This window comes from Centrocercus urophasianus, unplaced genomic scaffold, assembly GCF_019232065.1.
Source record: "Centrocercus urophasianus isolate 14NV4802_14NV808 unplaced genomic scaffold, USGS_Curo_1.0 seq_3, whole genome shotgun sequence".
NCBI classification, from domain to species: domain Eukaryota; kingdom Metazoa; phylum Chordata; class Aves; order Galliformes; family Phasianidae; genus Centrocercus; species Centrocercus urophasianus.
The window spans coordinates 1,388,578-1,408,772 of NW_024884866.1; the positions used below are offsets into that span (position 1 = coordinate 1,388,578).

General features: G+C 42.0%; 1 protein-coding gene across 6 annotated transcripts in view; it reads right to left on the reverse strand.

Moving 5' to 3' along the window:
* Window positions 1–2,015: 2,015 nt before the first annotated feature.
* The window catches only part of FHIP1A (FHF complex subunit HOOK interacting protein 1A), a 78,099-nt gene continuing 59,919 nt past the window's right edge, over window positions 2,016–20,195 (reverse strand). For 4 of the 6 annotated variants that reach the window (XM_042828367.1, XM_042828368.1, XM_042828369.1 and 1 more), the window contains 7 exons: window positions 19,481–19,648; window positions 15,653–15,732; window positions 14,049–14,236; window positions 12,542–13,576; window positions 9,222–9,400; window positions 8,799–8,937; window positions 2,016–4,897 (listed from right to left, as the gene is read on the reverse strand). In XM_042828367.1, the coding sequence (XP_042684301.1) occupies window positions 4,647–4,897; window positions 8,799–8,937; window positions 9,222–9,400; window positions 12,542–13,576; window positions 14,049–14,236; window positions 15,653–15,732; window positions 19,481–19,648 (2,040 nt within the window). In that variant the 3' untranslated portion in view covers window positions 2,016–4,646. The remainder of the gene's footprint in view (window positions 4,898–8,798; window positions 8,938–9,221; window positions 9,401–12,541; window positions 13,577–14,048; window positions 14,237–15,652; window positions 15,733–19,480; window positions 19,649–20,195) is intronic. The other 2 variants (XM_042828371.1, XR_006170472.1) reach the window with 2 other exon arrangements.

Sequence of the window (20,195 nt, forward strand, 5' to 3'; positions counted from 1 at the left end):
CTCTCCTTTTTGGCCGTTAAATCAGGATGAACACAAATGTAAATTTTCACTGATTCACACAGGTGTGTGTGCCCCCTGCTAACCTGTGGTGTTTCACCCTCAATTTTCTCATTTCTGTAAGCAACCAGAGGGTCAGGAGCCCTCTGTTTCTGCTGATGATGTTCATAAGGTACACAGAAGACGATGCTACGCTTACCTCAGTCCGCTCTAGATGCAGCAGCAGCATTACTGCACTGGGCTGAAGGTATCAGAGTCAAAAGAAAAGGAGGAAGAAAATCCTGGTATTCCATCCACAACTGCAGATGCAGTTTAAATGTTACCAACTTAATAGGAGCTGTCACAAAAACTGCAGGCATGACATAGCAATTTCAGTAAATACAGCACAGTAAATTGCTTATTAAATCAAGCTGCCCTCAAACCAGAGCTGTGGCTGCAAATTCAAATGATACAATGACATAATTTAACCGCACCAAATCACACAGCTCCCATCCTTTTCTTCCCAATCTAGAGCTTTTAGAGCCTCTTACAGGAGCTAAAAACCTTCCTGAAGCATAAAACCTTGTGCAAGGCGTAAGCACAGCACTCAAAACGGTAGCAAGCACTTGTGCACTATGCTAGAGACAGTGCTTCTCTTGGTAAATAGGACTTAACCTTCTGAACCTAAATCCTTGGACAGGAGGTGATGCAACAAGTCTGTCTGCCAGTCTTTTCTCTGAAGGAGGAGTCTGTGTAGCTCTCAGGCCCTGTGCCTGGGCCAAGGAACATCTGGAGCGGTGCTGGTGGCAGGGACTCCACTTGGGCACCACCTGCCAGATGTTCTCCAGTTCCAGGCAAGGCCTCTGCCAATCCCCAGAGACCACCCCAGCTGCTGGGTGTTTTTCTCCCACTCTGGGAAATTCACTAACCTTAATAAAAGCATCAGATTGAGTCTGAAAGGCAAATGCACAAAGCAGTTACAGCAGCAAATCAGTGAACTTAGCCTTCTCGCAAAGTGACAAACCTCAACAAGAAAGGCAATAATGAGCCAGCCATGCCACAGGAACATCTCAGGGCATTCCCACAGCCGAGCACCACTGAGGGAACCTTCTCGTGGCCGCAAGGCAGCAAAGACCAGCAGCCTTCATGTCAACTCTTCCAAAATCCAAGTTCAGACGTTACCTGGACAAATACAACTACAGCATTAGCAAACATCTTGCTCACCTGTAAAATCCCATTTTATTTTGGGGCTCATGGAGAAAAGATTAATTTAAGATGGGTCATCAACACAGCACTTGAATCCCAAGTGATGTGTATGCTCAAGGATCGGTACATGTGAAGGATGATGCTGTTTGGAGCAACACTGCTAAGTGCTTTATCCCAGTTATAACAGGAACCGCCTTTGACCAAGATGCCTCATTGAAGAGAGATGGTATAATGCATTATCTAACTGGAAAGAAGGAGCCTATTAAACAAGCATTGGGCTGAAGAACTTACACAGAAAAAGGCAATTCATCTTCAAAGGATCAACATTTTCATGATAAATCACAGTTCCTGCATTTTGAAGACAGGCAGATGCAATCCTTGCCAATATTTTTTCACTGGCTGCTGACACTGTGCTTCTATCACAGCTGAGACCTACCTGCAAGTCCAATTCAGCTCAACAACCAAGAAATACAGTGTTAAACATACAGTGGCCATTTTTGTAGTCCTAAGCTGGGGTTAGTGCACTTCCCCACCTCCTTATGGGGGCTGACAGATTCCCCTCTTACAAGGGAACGCTGTGTACAAACACAGTTGCAACCTTTCACCAAGAAGTCTTCCACATCATCCTAGATTTCAGGGGCTAACTTTATTCCACTGCAGTTCATAAGGAAAATCTTTCCATTCCTCAAATGTCCGGGTGCTTCTTGGAGCAGTCTACATTTTAAGAACCCGAAATAACTGCACATCCCTGCTAAGTTGAACATTGCCATGTCTTTGCACAGTTGTTGATAACACCAGGTAAAATGAACAATCTCAGAAGAAATCACTCCCACTCAGCAAACAAAGATTTTTATTTCAGAATAGAAACAAAATGGTTCACATAGTAAGCTTACTGCCTTAAGCAATGGTCTGCAGAATTCTTTTTTTCCTTTTTTTTTTTTTTTTTTTTTTTAAATAAATAAAAGATTTCTTTAAAAAACACACGTGATTACTACTGCAATTTAGCGGTTGATTCTGAACTGCTAGAAGTTAGCTTATCACACAGATTCACTGCTTTTGCTTTTGCTCACAAAGTACCCAGCAAGAGAGGAGTGCAGCACACCCTGGCTCTGCACTCACAGTGCCAGAACACTTTCCACACACAATGCCACTGAACCCCTTCAGTAGGTTGATGAGTCCAGCGCGAAGGACAGCAATGCATGTGGGTAGAAGTGAGAGTAGGGGAAGGACCCATGATTTCGTCTGGATGCAGTGAAGTATTTATGAGTTATATCTCGTCTATAACAGCATCGTAGGAAAAAAATAAAAAAAGGAAAAAGAAAGAAAAAAGAGCTCTCCTGAACATGGATAACCAAGATTCAAGAAAAAAACCCCACAGCTTTGGCTCCAGCTTGCAAGGAAGCTTGTGAGGCGAAATAGTCATGTGAAGGTCAGAGGTGACTTACAGGATGGTGATTCAATGCTGTTTAAAAAGGAAAAAAAAACCACACACACAAAATAACAAAGCCATCAAGTTATAAGTGCAAGCACACTAGTGTCAGTTGAGAAGCAGTGTGACCCTTCCACCATGGTGGACGTGATGACTGTACAGCAAACAAGTGGAAGCAGATCCAGATAAGTTGTTGAGGTGATTTTGTTAGAGGTACACTTCGGGATTTTCTTCCCTGGAATAGCCTACAGCAGTCTGACAATGAATGCTTCTCACAGCTTGCACATGAAAGGTAGCATTTTTCAGAGGCATCGAAAGACTTTCGGAGTTAAAATTGCACTGCGGGGTCCACAAGAACTGACCTGTAATTAATTGGACTCTTCTGGGGGTGTTTTTGCTGTTTTTTGTTTCTTAATGTGTTTTGTTCTTTAACTAAGTATACTTCAGATCCTAAGCTTTTCCCTTGCTATCTCTGAGAAAGCATATTTGAAAATTGGGATGTGATTTTGGAGTTTTCCAGAATAATGAAATTACAGTCAGCAGAATTTATTCACACAAATGTTATTTTTTATTTCCATTTCTTTAAATTTCCTGGAGTGGCTGTTAAATTTTTTTCCTGGAAGAAGTGGATGTAAGGCTTTCTTGAATGAAACTCCTCCTTATGGAGCCAACCACAGCACCCTGGAAGCACAATTATGCTACTAAGATAAGACGAAATGCAGTAGTGATGCGCCAATTCATCATGCTTGGGTTCTTCTAATGAAGCCCATTACTCACAGACGAGAATTTTCTCAAGCAGTTAGTCACTAGCAGACAGCTCTCACTATTGCTGCTTCCTATTCTGCAGCTGGTGAATAGCCCGCTCCTCCCCTCACCATCCCAAAAGTGCAATACTGGGAAAAGTCAACCCCTAAATGAAAAGTAAACAAACAGTATTCAACTTTTCCCCATAACCCCCCCACAAAAGAGCAATAAGATAGAACAGCTTTCAGGAGAGTGCAAACGTTTTCCAGTAAAATATGGGGGGAAGAAATGATTGACAAAAACAGCCTGCTGTCCTTTTAATACTACTGAAAGAAACTGAATGCCGTTCCTTAGCTTATTAAAATAAGCATAAAAACAAACAACAAATTAATTACCATTTGCATAGACACACTTTGTTTTGTACTTTGTGCAAATCTTACTAAATAAGGCATGCTTGAGAGTTTAGGTAGCAGTGCAGTAGATATTAAAGAACGCTGAGAAACTGCAAGGAAAATTCCAGGCAGTCTGCAGTCCACATCCACTTACACAGTTCATCTGACTTCAAAGACCAACAGCTGATAGCCGCAGATCTGTCTGCAACATAAGGCAATGCGGTATGTGTAGAGCCCAGCACCTGCTTGCAGCTAGTCATGGGTTTAACACACATAAGATCACTTGAATTCACAAACCTGAGCTACTGGCTAAGGAGGGCTTCTCAGTGGTGTGCTGGCATGAACCCCGTCCCAGGGAAGGGGAGCAGGGAGGAGGACAAAGCCATGGAGAAGCACAGCCCTTCACAGGAAAGGGTTCTGTGCACATTTTGCACGCGTTTCTTTTCCCCAAACTTTCTCCCTGCGGCAGTGCTTTTCCAGACCAACTGCGTTCTAACAACGGGCTTTAGAGAGGAGTATTTCTGAAGTAAAAAAAGCTGGAACATTTGCCCCCTCTTAGTCCACCTTATTTAAGTGCCTGAAAATTCAACTGGAGACAGTGGCAGTAAAGAGGGGCACCTGTGTAACAAGGAGGTGAGCTCAGGGAGCTGCTCTAACAGCAATGTGAGAAATCTCTCAAATAAGTCATGTAGCACAGAGGAAAGTTGTAAGGCCCAATATAAAGTAATGTGGAATAGCATCCTGCCTCTTCCTTCCCTCTCATATCAAGTATTTTCAGGAAATAGTGAAGTAGAACTTTCTTTCGTAAGCAGCTTTCCACTAGTAAAAAATAATCAGTTCAAACTCTGACAGTTTTTTTTCTTCAAAAAAATAAAACCAACCTACTTTAGAAAAACCCACTAATAATAATCCTCAAAGTCCCCCGGTACTTTGTAATATAAAATGGAGTGTTCCTGTGCAAGAGCTGCCAGCTCCTTCAGGAACTCTGGGAAAAGGGCAGCTGCAAGCACAGCATTCCTCACGTGCACGGGAAGGCTGGGGTGAGCCAGGCTCCTCTTTCCCTTGTGTCCCAGGAAAGGCTGGAGCATGGCTGGGGGGGCTTCTGAGAGGCTCCTTCCTCTCCCCACGCTGCTGCCATGCAGGACGTTACCTAAGGCCAGGAAGGAAAAGAAGAAAAAAACAACAAACAACACTCAGTATATCGAACACACAAAGTATTTGTCCAGCAACTAGATGCAGTTTTCAGGGATTGTGTTCAGAGCTGTAGTTCACAGTACTCAGACTGTGCTGGCAGATACTCCACTAATCCGACAGCTTTAAATCCTACATGGCCTGCTTCTGTTGCATTTTTTATTAGCCATCTTTCCCCGGGTTATGTATTATTCAGTTGCAGCTCTGATGAGAAAAATATGTGGGCAGGAAAGGAGTCAAGGGAAAGAATAATATGGATTTACCTTATGAAATAACAGATAATATCTACCATTAGTCCCAGCATGGCTTTCTCAATTTAAAATGATCCTATACTCTAGCCCTCCCCCGGATCAAAATATCACTCTGACTTCACTTCTCTCTCCTCCCCCATGAATCACTGTGCAAGTGGGCTTGAAGCCGAGCTATCAAAATTGCCATGGGAGTTTGAAGCAAGCTAAAAACTGAAAGAAAAAACTTTTGAAAATTCATTTTTTAGCCTCAGCCAACTACTCTTCTGCTCCCTGTAAAGAAGCTAAATATTTAAAAGTAATAATTTTTTAAAAAGAACAAATTAAAACCACTACGTGGTCAGCACAGCATTGAGAGCTATATGATCTCTGGTGCCAGAGTTCAGAGGATCAGTGCTCAAGCATCAGGATGCATGGAATTACAGAGACTGCAGCACTTAAATGTCAATCAGCCGCTCCTTGATTCAACCTGAAGTAGAATGCGCTTTAATTAAATGCTGTTCAATGAAACTAAAATGGTGACAAAAACTAAAACTGGTGGAAAGAAATAGGAAGAAAAAAAAAAATTGCAGTACTCACTGCTCCACATGTCACAAGGCCTGGAATCGCAGCCAGATAGCATGCTGTCTGACTTACAAGTGGGTGTTCTCATGAGCTGCATATCATTGAAGTGCACACGCACACCCACAAAAATAAAACCAGACCAAAAAAAACCCTATCATATTAAGTCTCACTCTGCAGATAAGCCAAATACCACATCACCGCCTTCAGAGGTTTCCCTTAAAGCCACTCAGTTGGTGTGAGACCCACTCAGTCCGTGGTTATGTGAAGCTTTTTTTGAAAGCTCTGCAAGAAGCAGATGGGGTACCCCCAGCTGGGTGCCTCTCTCTACATGGCAGAGGATCCCTCTGCTCACCAGCTCTGCACTCTGGTTTCTTGCCTGGAGTTCTCCTCCAGCATAGTGGACTTTCAACTCCTCAAGAGAAATTTTAATCTTAATCATCTAACAGAACTGTACTTTCCTCGAGTTCCAAAAAACCTTTCCAGCTCCAGACTTATCAATCATTCATGCTGTTATTCTGCAAGTTTTTATCTACCGGAGACACAGTACGGGAACATCAGTTCTGTGGAAAATTCTGAATACAGGAGGAAAAACAACCTAAATTATGAATTACAATCAAAAGAGGAAGTTCTGAGCTTCCTTTGAAGATTTACTTTGAGAGATTCTCTTACAATCTCAGAACGTTTCCTAAACAATGTAAGTATTTTAAATAGTTTAGCCAACACATTCAGAATGCTAGTAAGCTGCCAAAGCTTGCATGTTTTTAAACTGTTCCCTTCATAAAGCACCAAAATTGATGCAGTTCAACCAAAACCACTGTGATTTTGTTTTATTTAAACATATATATATATATAATATATAATATATATATATAAAGCAGAGAAAGATGGTCAAGGGACCAGAGATTTGGTTTTTCTTCAATCAAGATTGTCAGCTTTCTTCTGCAGTCAGGGTGCAATTGCAAAAGTGAGTGCTCTGAGATAGTTACCAGAGCGCTGAAAGACGGGCAGCACTGCATATGGGATCACAACAGTTGTTCATATCTAACCCTAACCCAAACTGCCATGTGAGCAAAACACACAGTGCTGCAAGCAGAAAATAACTGAACGGCATTTTCTGTTTGAATGCTTTTGAAGACTGTCACTACCAAGGGAAGGCAAATGTGCTCTGGAGTACTTCATTTTTATTCCCCGCTGCATCTGGCTTCTCTTTTTCAGATGTGAATTCTGTAGGAATTCTGTAGGAATCAATGCAGTGACCTGCAACGTGCTAAAGGATTAGTGAGCCAGCTTGCCCTAAGAAGTACAGTTGGACTGTTTGCATCACCAGACTTGCTGGGAACCAAATGTGCAGTTCCCCAGACATATATATCCTCTCCATCTATTTGTCAAGAGATACCTTCTTTACAGGGGTTGCCACAAGACTGAAGAAAATGTACCAACAATCTGACTAAGCAGCCTTGTTTTGAGATCCTAATTAATGATCCACATGAGTCAGTCTGGCAATTTCTAAAGCCCACAAAAGAAAACTGACATAAAATAAGAAGCACAAATAAATTCCAAAAGTTACTGTTTTATTTAACTGAGGTACAACTACTAGGCACTAAAAACTTTGAAGTGTAAGGCTTGCAAGTTTATTCAGCTAGACGAATTTCCATTCGGAATGCGTTCTAAAGAAGTTTGTACTGCCAGCACCTGGAAAAGGACACCAAATGTTGCCTCCTGATCTTGTCGCATACGCCAGCTACAGTATCATGTAACTGTAAGGCTTCCTCACATTTGGTACCAGGATGTGGAGCCTAACGCCCTGCAGATGTTTGCAATACACAGCTCACTTACAGCACGCATCTTTCACAGACTAATTCTTAGTGAGATGGTAATTTTTGCTGACTAGATGCTCTGCAAACCTCAGAGATGCACACCACGCTGACTAGAAGCTAGGTAAATTACTATTCAGAGCCTTGCAAAATGAAAACACAATTAAGAAGACGCATAAAAAGCCCTGCTTTCTACACCTCTGGAAATCCAAGAAAAATACTACTAACTTTGCAGTGGTAAAGGCGAAGCAGGATGATTGTTAACAATTCCAAATGATGCATGAGAACACATCTCTGAATGCAGCCTCTCTTGAACCCTGATTCTGAGCCCTCAATCCCTGTGGTCACAGCTCTCAGCAAATTCTGTGCATTCCTATCACACGGGAAATTGTTTTTAAGGGAAACCTGCACCCAATGCTGCTTGCTTAGTGACAAGCTGAGAATTGATGCATCCCCAGGGCAGGGTGCCAGCGATACCCCCATCACCCTGCTGCTTTGGGAAATTTCTCAGTGAGAATGTAAGATTCTTCACCAGGTGTAGCACACTGTCTTTGAGAACCAGACGACATAACACAAGTCCCCAGGAAAGCTGAGGTGATACCTGCTTAACTCCCCATTGTTTTTGAAATGTCCTGACTTATAAAACCCATTTATTTTTCTGTTTCATGCTTTCATTCCAGAAAGCACATGTGAAGTTCTCTGGCTCATACCCACCTCTGTCAGTAAAAGCCCAAACGATTATATGAGCCTTATTCAGTCGTTGCAGAAACCAACTCATTCTGGATTTCTGTCCTCTCTAACATACCAAAAAAAAAAACACAAAACAACCCCACAGAACGACCACCAACAACAAAAACACCAGAACTAACAACTAGCTGAAGGTCAGGCTAAAAATAAAATAAAATCACGCAATATGCTGTCTCACCTCATGCCTTGAAAGCAAGTTTGTTTACAACCAAAGCAACAGTAAGCCAAGCAAGAGCTGATTTTGTTACTCCTTTGAACAGACATTCTCTGTAGCAAAGACAATAAAAGCTTCTAAAGAGCAAAGCATATCCAGATAGATCCATATACTGCGGCCTACTGAGGATCATCAGTTTAAAGCCAGAAGGCTACATCTGGTTAATGATATGTATAATGCACCACACCTACTTTTAATCATGCTGTAGCAAATGAGAAAGGTAACTGGTGATTCATTCCACCCAGCACTCCTCTGAGTGCAGTTAGCATTTACCTTTGGTTAGCAGTTCTTCAGCGACATCACACATGTCCACACGAAAAACTAAGTACTGTTGGGCCTCCAGGAGAAGATCTGGGAAGTCTTTTTCCATAGAAGCGAAATGTTCAATTTTATTTTTCACAGATGCCAGCACCTGCCAAAACAACAGTAACAATTACTTCTTCCTCCCTTGCTCCCAGTGCTGCCACTGACTGAACACTCAGGCTCTCCAGCTGCATTAAAGAAGACTTAACAATAAAAGTTATGGTCATACAGAATTTTCAGCTCTTTGCACAAATATCATTAAAACACTGAAACAAGATGCGAGGCTCACAGATGGGAGGGAAAGCAACAGGTGAAACTGGAAAGAGCTGAAAAATTAACGAGACACCAAAAATACCGTTCCGGTAGGCAGAACTAAGGCTTGTGGGCAAATACCTGATAAAGTGACCGTACGCTGGGCTGAAACACCATGTTGGTGTTGAGCAGAAAGGAGCGAAGAAGAGGCTGGGGGTAACTTGCTAGCTGAGTAATAATCCCAATAAGCAGCAAATTCACATGCAAGGAGTTCTCCAGCATGTTCTCCAGCTTGGACAACACCACGCTGATAAATGGTCCTGCAAAGAAGAGAGAAGGAACCAATGCTTCTGTTTTCACAGAAGAAAAACTGTGAGATCCAGGAAATAAGCATGTGAAAGAAATTTTGATCATCATAACCAACCAAATCAAACCTCCTACATGCTAATTAAAGCCAGCAAGGAGGAAAAACAAAACTTATCTCAACAGACAAAATAGACTCAACAGGGATGTTAAAAGCTTTCACAAGTAGAAGCAATTTGACTAGCAAGCTAGTTACGTTAATGGCATATTCAATGTACATAATTATTCTACTTTACGTGTGCCAATAAGGATTTAGCCTCATGTGTTATGGTCTATTATTTCATTCCTTTTGAAGTTAATCAGAATAGTACCACTGAAGAATCATAGCATCCTTAGAGTTAGCTGGGACCTTTAAAGGTCATCTAATCCAACTCCCCTGCAATGCACAGGGACACCACAGCCAGATCAGGTTGCCCAAAGCCTGATCCAGCCTGGACTTGAAAGTCTCCATGGATGGCGCGTCCACCACATCACTAGGCAACCTGTTCCAGTGCCTCACCATCCTTACTGTACAAGACTTTTCTTTAAATTTAACCTAAATCAACCCTCTATGAGCTTGAAACCACTTGCCCTTGTTCTGTCACCACAGACCCTGCTAGTAGTCCATCCCCTTCTTTCATGTAGTTCCCCTTCAGATACTGAAAGGCTGCTCTCAGGTCTCCCCAATCTCTTCTCTCTCCAGGCTGAACAGCCCCAGCTCTCCCAGCCAGTCCTTGTAGGAGAGGTGTTCCATCCCTTGGATAATTTTTGTGGCCCTCCTCACACTCCACCAGAACCTGTCCACTGGCACTGTGCCTTATTTCCACAGAAGGACTGGTGAAGTACCCTTATAGCTTAGACTTCTTGTCTCACCAAAATAATGAGGTGCTGTAAAGCAACCACAAAAACGCTACTCTAAACAAAAAAAATCAAAAGCTGTGATAGCCACATCACAAGGAAACACATTTTCAATACTGCAGTCACACAAAGCAGAAAAAACATGAAAACAGACTTATAAGCAAAATTATTTGTAAGCGTACTCTTTGTCATGTAAATGTCAGCAATAAACAATAGTTTTAGTTTGTGCCTTCATGTTGCAGGGCAACCACTAAAATACAGAAGCACTGACAATGCAAGTCCATAAACCCTCCTGCCCAGGCGCACAGTGGAGCAGCCTCAAAGCCCCTTGGCTGAGATAGTTTCTCCTACCCCTACAGAACCTACTGCTTCCTCCTCCTGTGTCCATGGGGACAATTGCAAAGAGCCCCTGAGGACCAAAGTGCAAAGGGAGCTCCCTTGGGACAGCAGGGGTTGCAGTAGCAGCAGAGGTAGATCGCAGTTTCTCTCATGCAAGTCAAATTCCAAATATGAGTAGATAAAGCTGAAGTTAGACAATTCGAACAAAGGTATGCCACTTCTCTTGAACTTCCCAATACAAAATTCTTAGTTTTCAATAAATCATTAGAATAAAAAACAGAAGAAGTGAGCAGAGTTTGCAAGTCTGGGAAGAAACAGTATTAACTAGAGAGAAGACGAAAAAAAGTGTTCCTTTCCTGACTTCATCTCCTTGTAGCCATGAAGTCAAGCACTGTTTCTGAACATCACATTCGTTCTTTACTCAGGGGAAAACATGGATCATTGTGATAATGCCCTCAAATTGGACACAGACACCAATGGGACATTTTCTTCACAGATCTGTGAGCCCAAGGAGAGTATCTCTGTACCGCCGAGTCACTGAGTGTGGTACCCTCTGGTTATCTGATTCTGTAGCAAGAAGCCCCCCCTTTATCACATACATAATACAGCATTTCAAATTAAGTAGAACATCATTATATTAGAAAGGCAATGCAATTTCCCATTTCTGAGGCATTTTTATGAGCAACTCCTTACCTGCAATCACTAAGAGCTACAACGCAATCACTACAGCCAGGTGAATACCTGAAGAGTAAAAAATGTTGTGGACTGGAAGCAGAAAGCGGGTTTTTGCATTGGTTGGGCACTGTTTAGCTGTTTTCTTTAAAGCAAGAAGGGACTGGATGAAGAGACAGGGATGACATTTTTTGAGTTACATTTGACAGCAGATAATGGGAAATGGAAAGGTTTGAACGTGATTAGTCTGTGGTACGAGGAAATGACCACTGCAGTAAAAACAGTAAACGGACTGGATAAACAGGCTGAGGCTTTCAATTAAGAGACAGTGCCAGGCAGGCTGGCCACAGCTGACCAGGAAAGGTCTGCATTTCAACGTATACAAATGAATGCTTTCCCCCCTCCTTCCAAATGAACAAGAAGCCCGATTACAGAGGTCTTCTTTTGGATGAGAAAAGCTAGACAAGCTATTGTTATTTTATTATTATTTGCATTACTGTGGTATCCAGGAGACCTAATTAAAGATCAGGAGCCTGCAACGCAAGGAGCTGCACAAACACTGATCAAAAGCACACTCTACCCTCCCGTAGCAATTTCATTCCTGCTTGGGCAGTCTCTAGAGAACAAACTTAACTTGCTGTCTGGCACAAGACAGAAAAGTCTCTACCCACTGCGAAGGCTGCTGGGGCGTTTGAGGACCAAGGCGCCAGGACAGTTCCCACAGAGAGGCGCAGGCAGATGTGGCACCGGTGCTGCCACCTCGTGCTAAAATGTGAATTAGCAGAAGGGGTGAAAAAGGCAACGTGACATCACAGCTACAGCATGAGAGGTGCCAGCCACCGGAAAGACAAATTATTTACCTGGGCTCTATATATTAGAACTGTTACTACACTCCACTTTCAATTGAAGAAGTTTATCCTAGGACGCTAGTGCTGGGACACACAAGAAACATAATCCCAAGATTTGTTTGTGGTTTTTTTTTGTTTTTTTTTTTGTTTTTTTAAAGTAGCCAGAAAAGAACAAAACAACCACCATTTGTTGTCACTACACTGACACTGGCTCTGCTCTACTTCCAAGCTGAATCTCTTTGATTCTCCTTGGGCCAGCCTCAGCTATTTGGGCATACACTCTTCAGTGTCAGGGCTGCTCCCAGCTCTATGCTGGTGCTGTGCACTGCAATTACACTTGGCCACCTGTGATCGCCATGCCTTCCTGTATTTGCTAGGTATGTAACTAACAGGACATTCCACCTGTGAATGGAGCACTCTGACTTCTCGCAGCGCGCTTGGGAGAGGCATCCTCCTTTGGTCCAAAGGGAGATGATGCGCTCTCTGCAGAAGGGGTATCTGCTGAGAAATTCTCAAAGTCCTCCTCCTCTTCTGCAGGAGACACGGGGTCTGGAGTGTCTACCTTTTGCTCCTCCATGCTTGCATTATTTGGATCCAGTTCCTTAATAATTTTGTCATACTGTGCAATGAAATCCTCACCATCTGTGCTCAGCATTTGTGAGCTTAAGCAATTATCTGCCTCCTGAAGCTTCAACTCTAAGTCAGGCTGTGGATCAGTCTCCACCACTTTCTGGTTTATTTGTTCTTTCGTTATACTTTGAGTCAAGCTTGATTTTTTTTCACTCTGCTCATCCACGCCCACTTCCAGCTGGCTGTTAGAGAGAGGCCCATTGACAACAGTCTGGCTTTGGACCTGATGTTCTCTGGACGCATTTGAAGTTTTCTCCTTGGAGTTGTCATCATCCTGTATATCCTTCTGGGCACATAATCTGTAAACCATAACATCATCCTGAAAGTCTGAATCCTCTATGTAAGAACCTTTGACAAGCATGATAGCATTTTTTTTCATCTCCTGAATATGTTTCGGTGGCACTGCGGGCATCTGCGTCTCTGTATTTCCCAGATCATCATACTGCTGGAGCGAGCTCACATCAGAGCCAGGAGAAATCCCTGTGTCGTAGCTATCATCCCATTCCAGCTCCAACTGCATCTTCTCGCCCGCTGATGCTGTTTGAGAGGAGCTACACAAGCTGGGTGTCCTTTGCTGGAGACGAAACATGGGGTGTTCCACATCTGTACTGTTCTCCTCAGCAAGCGCTTGGATAAAGGTCTCGGGATCAGGATTTACTCCATCGTATAAAGCAGACCAGACCTTACAATCTTTCAGACACTGGAGGATGGCTTCTTGAGCTTCTCCCAGGTACTGCAGGTAGCTGATATCCACAGCTCTTCCAAATTCCACGATGCAGGCGGATTCAGAAATGCCTCTAACAGAACCTGAAAGTAAAGAAGATTACTCATACCACGACACAATAAAAAAGCCCCCAAGTTCTCTAGCAAGGCAGTTACTAACATGGCAGGTGGAATCTTTATCCCCAATCATCCAGTAAGGCAGGAAGAACTCAATTTAGAGATATGAATGCACTAGAGTTGTTCCTACTGCCAAGTGAGCACTGTAACCCATTTTCTGAGAAATCAGCTCATTCCCAATCTGTAAAACAACAGCGAGCGCTCTGAACCTGCAAGTGCCATTGTCAAGTACCTGTACATTATTTCTGTGAATGAATATTTTAACAGCTACCCAAGGTGAATAAGGTTTCAATACACCTGGACCCATGGAAGGAATTAAATAAGCTTTCCAGTGCAGCCGATCTGCCCGGTTTGTTGTTGCCCACCATTTTTGTTCCGCCTGAGCTACTACCAAACTCAATTCAGTTCATGATCTGGTCTTCCCTTGAGCACCAATTACCTTTAGTTTGAGCTGCTTTTGTCCAGAGAATATAATCTTTTCCTTGGCTTTCTAGAGCCAAGGTGATCCCAGTGGAGCAGCAGACCGGTGTCAGGGCAAGCAGTTTTGCAGCAGATACGGAGTAACAATCTCTCTCTTTCACAGCCCTTCGCTGGCTCAACATCATGTGGTTACATGGGATCAGATACCTGAAACAGCAGCCTAGCATTACTACATCCTTCCACGCGAGAGAAAACAAAAACATACAAAAGTCCCTTCACACCTTCCTTCCTTCTTCAAAGTAGAATAACAGTAACCTTGACAGTGGTCTATATTCTAAATCTCTCAAGAGCATGAAACCCAACTCTCTGCATTGCGAAACTACAGTTCAATGAGGAACTGTCAGGACAAGCAGAGATGGGAGATCAGTTGCATCAGAATGGGGGAATGAGCAGCCCTTCACAGGTCAGAGCAAGCCTGCTGTAGGAAGGGATGAAGGAAGCATAGGGTGGGCAGAAGTCAAAGGCTAGCGGTGTGGTTTGGTCCCAGTATAAATGAGTTCAGTCTCAGAATCTTTAATTTATTTGTTTTCCAAGGAAATAGAGACAGAGTCAGTTTACATATGCCAGGCAAGCAGCCAGCAGGAAAGGTCATCAAGGTGTTTCTCTGCTCTAAATCAAGAGATCTTGGGCAAGAGGAAAAAAGCTACAGGGAAAACAAGGGACAGAGGAAGCACATTGTCATGTTTAATATTTTTAGAGCACTTTTGTTTAATATTTTAAGAGCACTCTATTAAGATCCTTACAGTGTTAACTGGGCTGATGTTTTCCCATTTTAAAAGGAAACCAAATTTTAAAGGATTCCCTAAATAAACAAACAACAGACTGAATACAACTGTACCACTGGTTAGCAGGGGAGTCCCAACATTACTTGAGGTCACAGATGTCCTAACACCACTCCCAGGCACTCAGGGAATTTCACCTTAATGCCTATCAGTGGAGGGACTGAAACACTGATGCCTTCCACCGTATTAGAAGCCTGATTAAGCTACACCAGTACTTCCACAGAAATTATCAACTCTAATCTAATCCACCCACCAGAATTACAATTGTGTGTTCAGCAGCAGCCTATGGGACAATCAGATAAATGCAAAAATAATCAATGCATTCAGTACATTATATAGCGATCCATGAACAACAGTTCAGGAAGCTGAAGTATTCTTTGGGAAAGAGGAAAAACAGAGGTGAAGGCTGGAAGCATCTAGATAAGTTCCTTGTAACGCAGTGCATATATGATCAACTAAAGAAAACATGCTGGAGAGAAAAATTATATGTTTAAAAGCAGGAAATAAGCAGTTTGAGGGTGATAAATACATTCTCAGCTTTTCTTCTCTCATGTTTATAGAAATAAATCACAAGAAGAAATCTCTTATTCCTGAAGATCACAGAACATAAATCACGCTCCTACAGGCCTAGCATGCTTTTGCCAGAATCATAAATATTCTTATCTCTGTAGCTCCTTGAATTTCTGCTCTCTTGGAGAACATCCATCTAGCTCTATGCCTATCGTCTGAGTCTCTGTGTCCCAGAATTAGGACAAAGTTGAAAAAGGAGTTTGGGCTTTACCTTAAAACTAGCTGCAACATCACATCTTCACAGTGCAAGCCAATGAGCGTTCTGAACAATGCTAAGGAGACCACACAGAGCTGAAAAATGATAAATGTCATCAGAGTTCAATCTGGATATAGTACCTTTCCAATCTTTCTTGCATTCTGTCTAACAGAATGACTCCACCAGAACATACCACTTCAAGAAACCGTTAGTATGCTACTTCAATTTGCCAGCATCCCTACAGGATTTTGTTGCCAACAGCTACACACATACCATTTGACATTTTAGTCATGTATGATTCCAAATTTTCCTTCAAAAAAAAAAATTACTTAAAGTATTCTCTACAAGGTATTTGCATTAACTTGTCTAGAACGTGAAAGCAATAATTTTCCAGTCTTTTCAATTACTTTTTTTTTTTCTAAATTTATTAGTTTAACCCAGCATGAAGGGAACCCTGTAACTTCTAAGGTAAGTATTAGGTTTTACTGCTAACTCAGAATTTGAATCAACAAAAGGTTTTTCTGAAAACAAAAAAAAAAATTCAAAACTACTTAAAAGTTCCTGCTTAACATACTAAGAATGATGAGTGTTGTGCACATTAAGAAGCTGAATGCTCCTATACCTCAGTGCCTTTATACCTATTGCTGAATTTACTGAAGTAGATCAGGACTACACAAGTCATTTTTATCAGAATCTACTCCACATGGAACACTCTCCATCCCCACATTAGAGGCCACCTGGACAGCTGGGAGCTGTGGCATGAAGATCCTCTCTGTGAGACCAGAAGAAAAGAAAGAAAAACAGTACTGCTCACTGGAATTGCATGTGTGTCTTCTTTGGGAAAGGTCTGACTAATATACTCATCAGCAAGTACTTCAGCAGTCACACGCAGCAGAGGCAAAAATCATATTCATTCTGTGACAGGCACCCCACTTCCACACTAGTCTTACAACAGACTAAAAACTTGGATTCACAGGCTTTCTGGTCTCTACTTAAGACACAAATCTTTCAAAACTATCACACAGTGTATTTCTATAAGCTTGCTAGTAGAAATGTGTCCAGTACAGTAGAAGAATGATCTCTAAGCTCTCATCGATTTTCACGAACCACAGAATCATTATTTCACTGCCTTTTAATGCGTTTTTCCTTGGGCATTTACTCCCGTGCTGCTCTTTCCTGGAAATAGCATCTTGCAGCTGGCTTAGATTCAGGGCTAGGCTGACTCTTGTGAGAATTTTTTAGCATAAATTGACTTCCTAGAGTTTCAAGCTGGTGTTTTATTCTTGCCTCTCATTGTACCAGTAATGTAAACTCAAATAATTAGTACATGAAGTAAACTGCACTTTTCAGTAGCTAAAAAGGAACCAGATAAAGATAAAGAAAAAGCTATAGATATTTCTCTGCCTCTTTTCAGTCAGTGAATGTCCTTTGTAATTCATTCAGGATTAAATCTCACATCATTCCCAGGCATGACTTCTCTTTCCAACTGTGGAATTTCCTCCTCTCCTCTGCAGTCACTCTTCTTCCTCCCGCTGTTAAAATTCTCTGTACTAACTGCAACAGCACGTTGCTGTTCCTCTCCAGCCCATGATTTCACAAGAAAGTCAACTTAAAAGGCACTTTGTTTCGCTATTTCCATTCTCTTTTTCAGCCCAGTGACTCAGCTCCTCTACAGGATGATCAGCTGTCCACACTGAGCACGACCAGAGGAATGCACAGACTTCTTTTAGACTATATATTAGCATATGTATATTTTCCCTTACTTGGTTTCCATCTCTGTGGAACAATTAAATGCTAAATTTTAAATAAGCCCTACTTGATAGCCTCTGAAAAGCAAAAGTTTCTTTGATCACCTTTTCTAGTTTGGTCATTAAACTAACACCCTGAGAAAAACAAGAGAGCGAATAAGCCCCGCACTCAAAAAGCAAGCTGGGATGTGAACACGCATGTAGGTAATAAAGCACAGCCAGGCACTGAAAGAAGACGGCCAGAGAAAGCTTATGAGCTGGCCTGCTGTGAGGCAAAGCAGAGCTCAAATCCATTGCCCTGCCAGCATTGTCCAGAGCTCGTAACAGAAATCAACAGGAAAGTCCTTGCTAGTCCAAGATCTCATGCCTACAAAAATAGCAAGAGAAAGTAAAAGAGCAGTAAAGAAAGAAAGAAAAAAGCTGAACTCCAGTTCTTAATGGAAATATAGAGGTAGAAGTTGAAGAGCAGCAGAGCAAGCTTGATGAAGAAGTGAGACCCTTACACAAAAGCTGTACTTTCGTGGGGGTAAAATGGGAATTCTTATTTCCTCTGTGAAACTGAGAACCAAGTCTAACTGTTCTTCACAGTGTGAATGTTCAAAACCTGCTAATTCCTTAAATTTTCCAGCATTTAAAAAATTGCAGCTTATAGGAAACCATTTGCAATATGGTTGCAAAGAGAAATGAGAAATCAAGAATCTTTCAAAGAAGAAAAGCTAGTCAATTTTTTTGCCTCGTAAGAAGAAACGATTCCACGTACTACCAGGAGATAAAAAGTGCAGGACTTCACAAGTGCTTTTTGACCACCTGTCTGTATGTAAGCTTAATCCTGGGTGAATTATTAAGAAGTATTTTCGAGAGATAACATATACAGTTTCTGTGCTACAAAAACCAAACAGAAGGCTGCAGTTCTGGCTTCTGCACTTGGCCAAGCTATACTGCGGCAAACTCATTTAGTATCACAGAACCGTTTTGGCTGGGATCCTGAGTTACTCAGCAGAAGGATTCTTTACAATTCCAATCTTGTTTGCCTATGGAACAGTAATTAATGATTATCAGAGACAACAGCATTTGCATTTTTGTCGACAGAAGCTGTTTCAGTTTTCAGATTTAATCCATCTTAGGGATGCAGTAACAGCAGCATATATCCATATTTGCATCGCACCCACATTTCAAAACAAATTTCAGACAATGTCTCTAATGCACAAATTCAATGCACATGCTGGTGTTCTGGCTTCTCATGCCCCAAAACATTATACCATATTTTATCCACGAAGCCGTGCATCGTGCAAGATTCAGCCAAGGCTGCCAGCCAAACAAAGCTCCAAAGGGTCATCCAGTGCAACAAGTGTTCACTTGCTGTGCCAGAAGATCAAACTGTTACCTCAGCTAACTCCCAGTCACTGTGGTACATTACGCCTATACTGAGAAGGGGCTCACTGCAAATTTGAGATAAACCTTACTGCACAGAGGAGTGAAGAAACAAAAGGAAGGAGCAATCTGATCACTTGAGCAAGAAAGTGCCTTGCTTTAATGAAACAAGAAAGCTGGCAGTATAACAGTTAAGCAAACATGCTAGAGCAATGCACACTTGGTTCCTGAGAACTCCACTGGCAATACTGCAGTTCTCAACTTAAGCAATTTGAAGACATCCTTGTGGAGCTCCCACTGTCTCCTACAAAGATCATTTGCAAATACCTATTGCTTGGCAGAACTGCAAAGATAGAAAGCGTTACTAGCCTTGGTTACGTTCTGAAGTCCTAAGGATGCGTTGTCTTGGCAGCACTAATTCACCATTACCCAGAATATAAATGCTTCCAAGTTCACTTTTACTTCTCAGACAGAATTTAGACCTCCAAAGGCCCTCATCTACCTTTACCCCATTTCCTGTACATGTAAAACCACTTCACACATTTATCAACTTCTTAGCACGGCTACAGCTAGACACCAGAACGCAAACAAAGTATTAAAAATCAAAAGGTACACATTAGGATGGGGGAGAAAACTAACTAAATAAACAGGAACTTCCCTTTCCTGTTTAATTAGTTTACCTAAACCCACGTGAAAAACTGAACTTGTTTCCTGCTTATCTTACCCGGAACGGCGTGTTGATGCGACTAGTAAGTGTATCTAGGATGTGCACGTTCTCATGTCGGTGCAGCAGAATAAAACGGAGAAAAATCTTAAGGAGGGCTGGCTCTGAAACGCTACGCAGAAAGAGATCCAGATACGCAGTAGTGGCCGTCACTTCTTCCACCGTCACCTACAGGGTAAAATACGGTCAATGGGAACATACTGCACACACAAAACGTCCGTCTGTCCCTTGCAGCAGCACGATACCTAGCACCTACCCAAAGCTTCCCACGGATCGTACTGCCGCAAAACCATTCAGATCTTTACTTTTTACAAGTAGTATGCTTCTTACTTGTTCACAAACATTTTGAGCCCATTTCCTACCTGTCATGCTTTCCCAGAAAAAAAAAAAAAAAGAAACACAAACCTCTAACCAACAGCCCAAATCTCACAGATGTTGAAATACAAAGAACTAAATCCTTCCAGAAGTTCCCCACCACTTTTCTGCCACGTCAGCAGTTCTAACTCACACTTCTCATTCCTTAGAAGTGTTCTCAGATGTTGTGAATACATACATCTACCACAATATTAAAAATAAATGACAACAGAGCAAAATCAAAGCACAGTACAAACTCATAGTTCCAGAGTTTTAAAAGAATAGATATGAAAAGTATATCTACCCAGAATTTTAGCCCTATTTTCCTTCTTTTTATTTTCCCTCATCTCAGGTTTTAAAA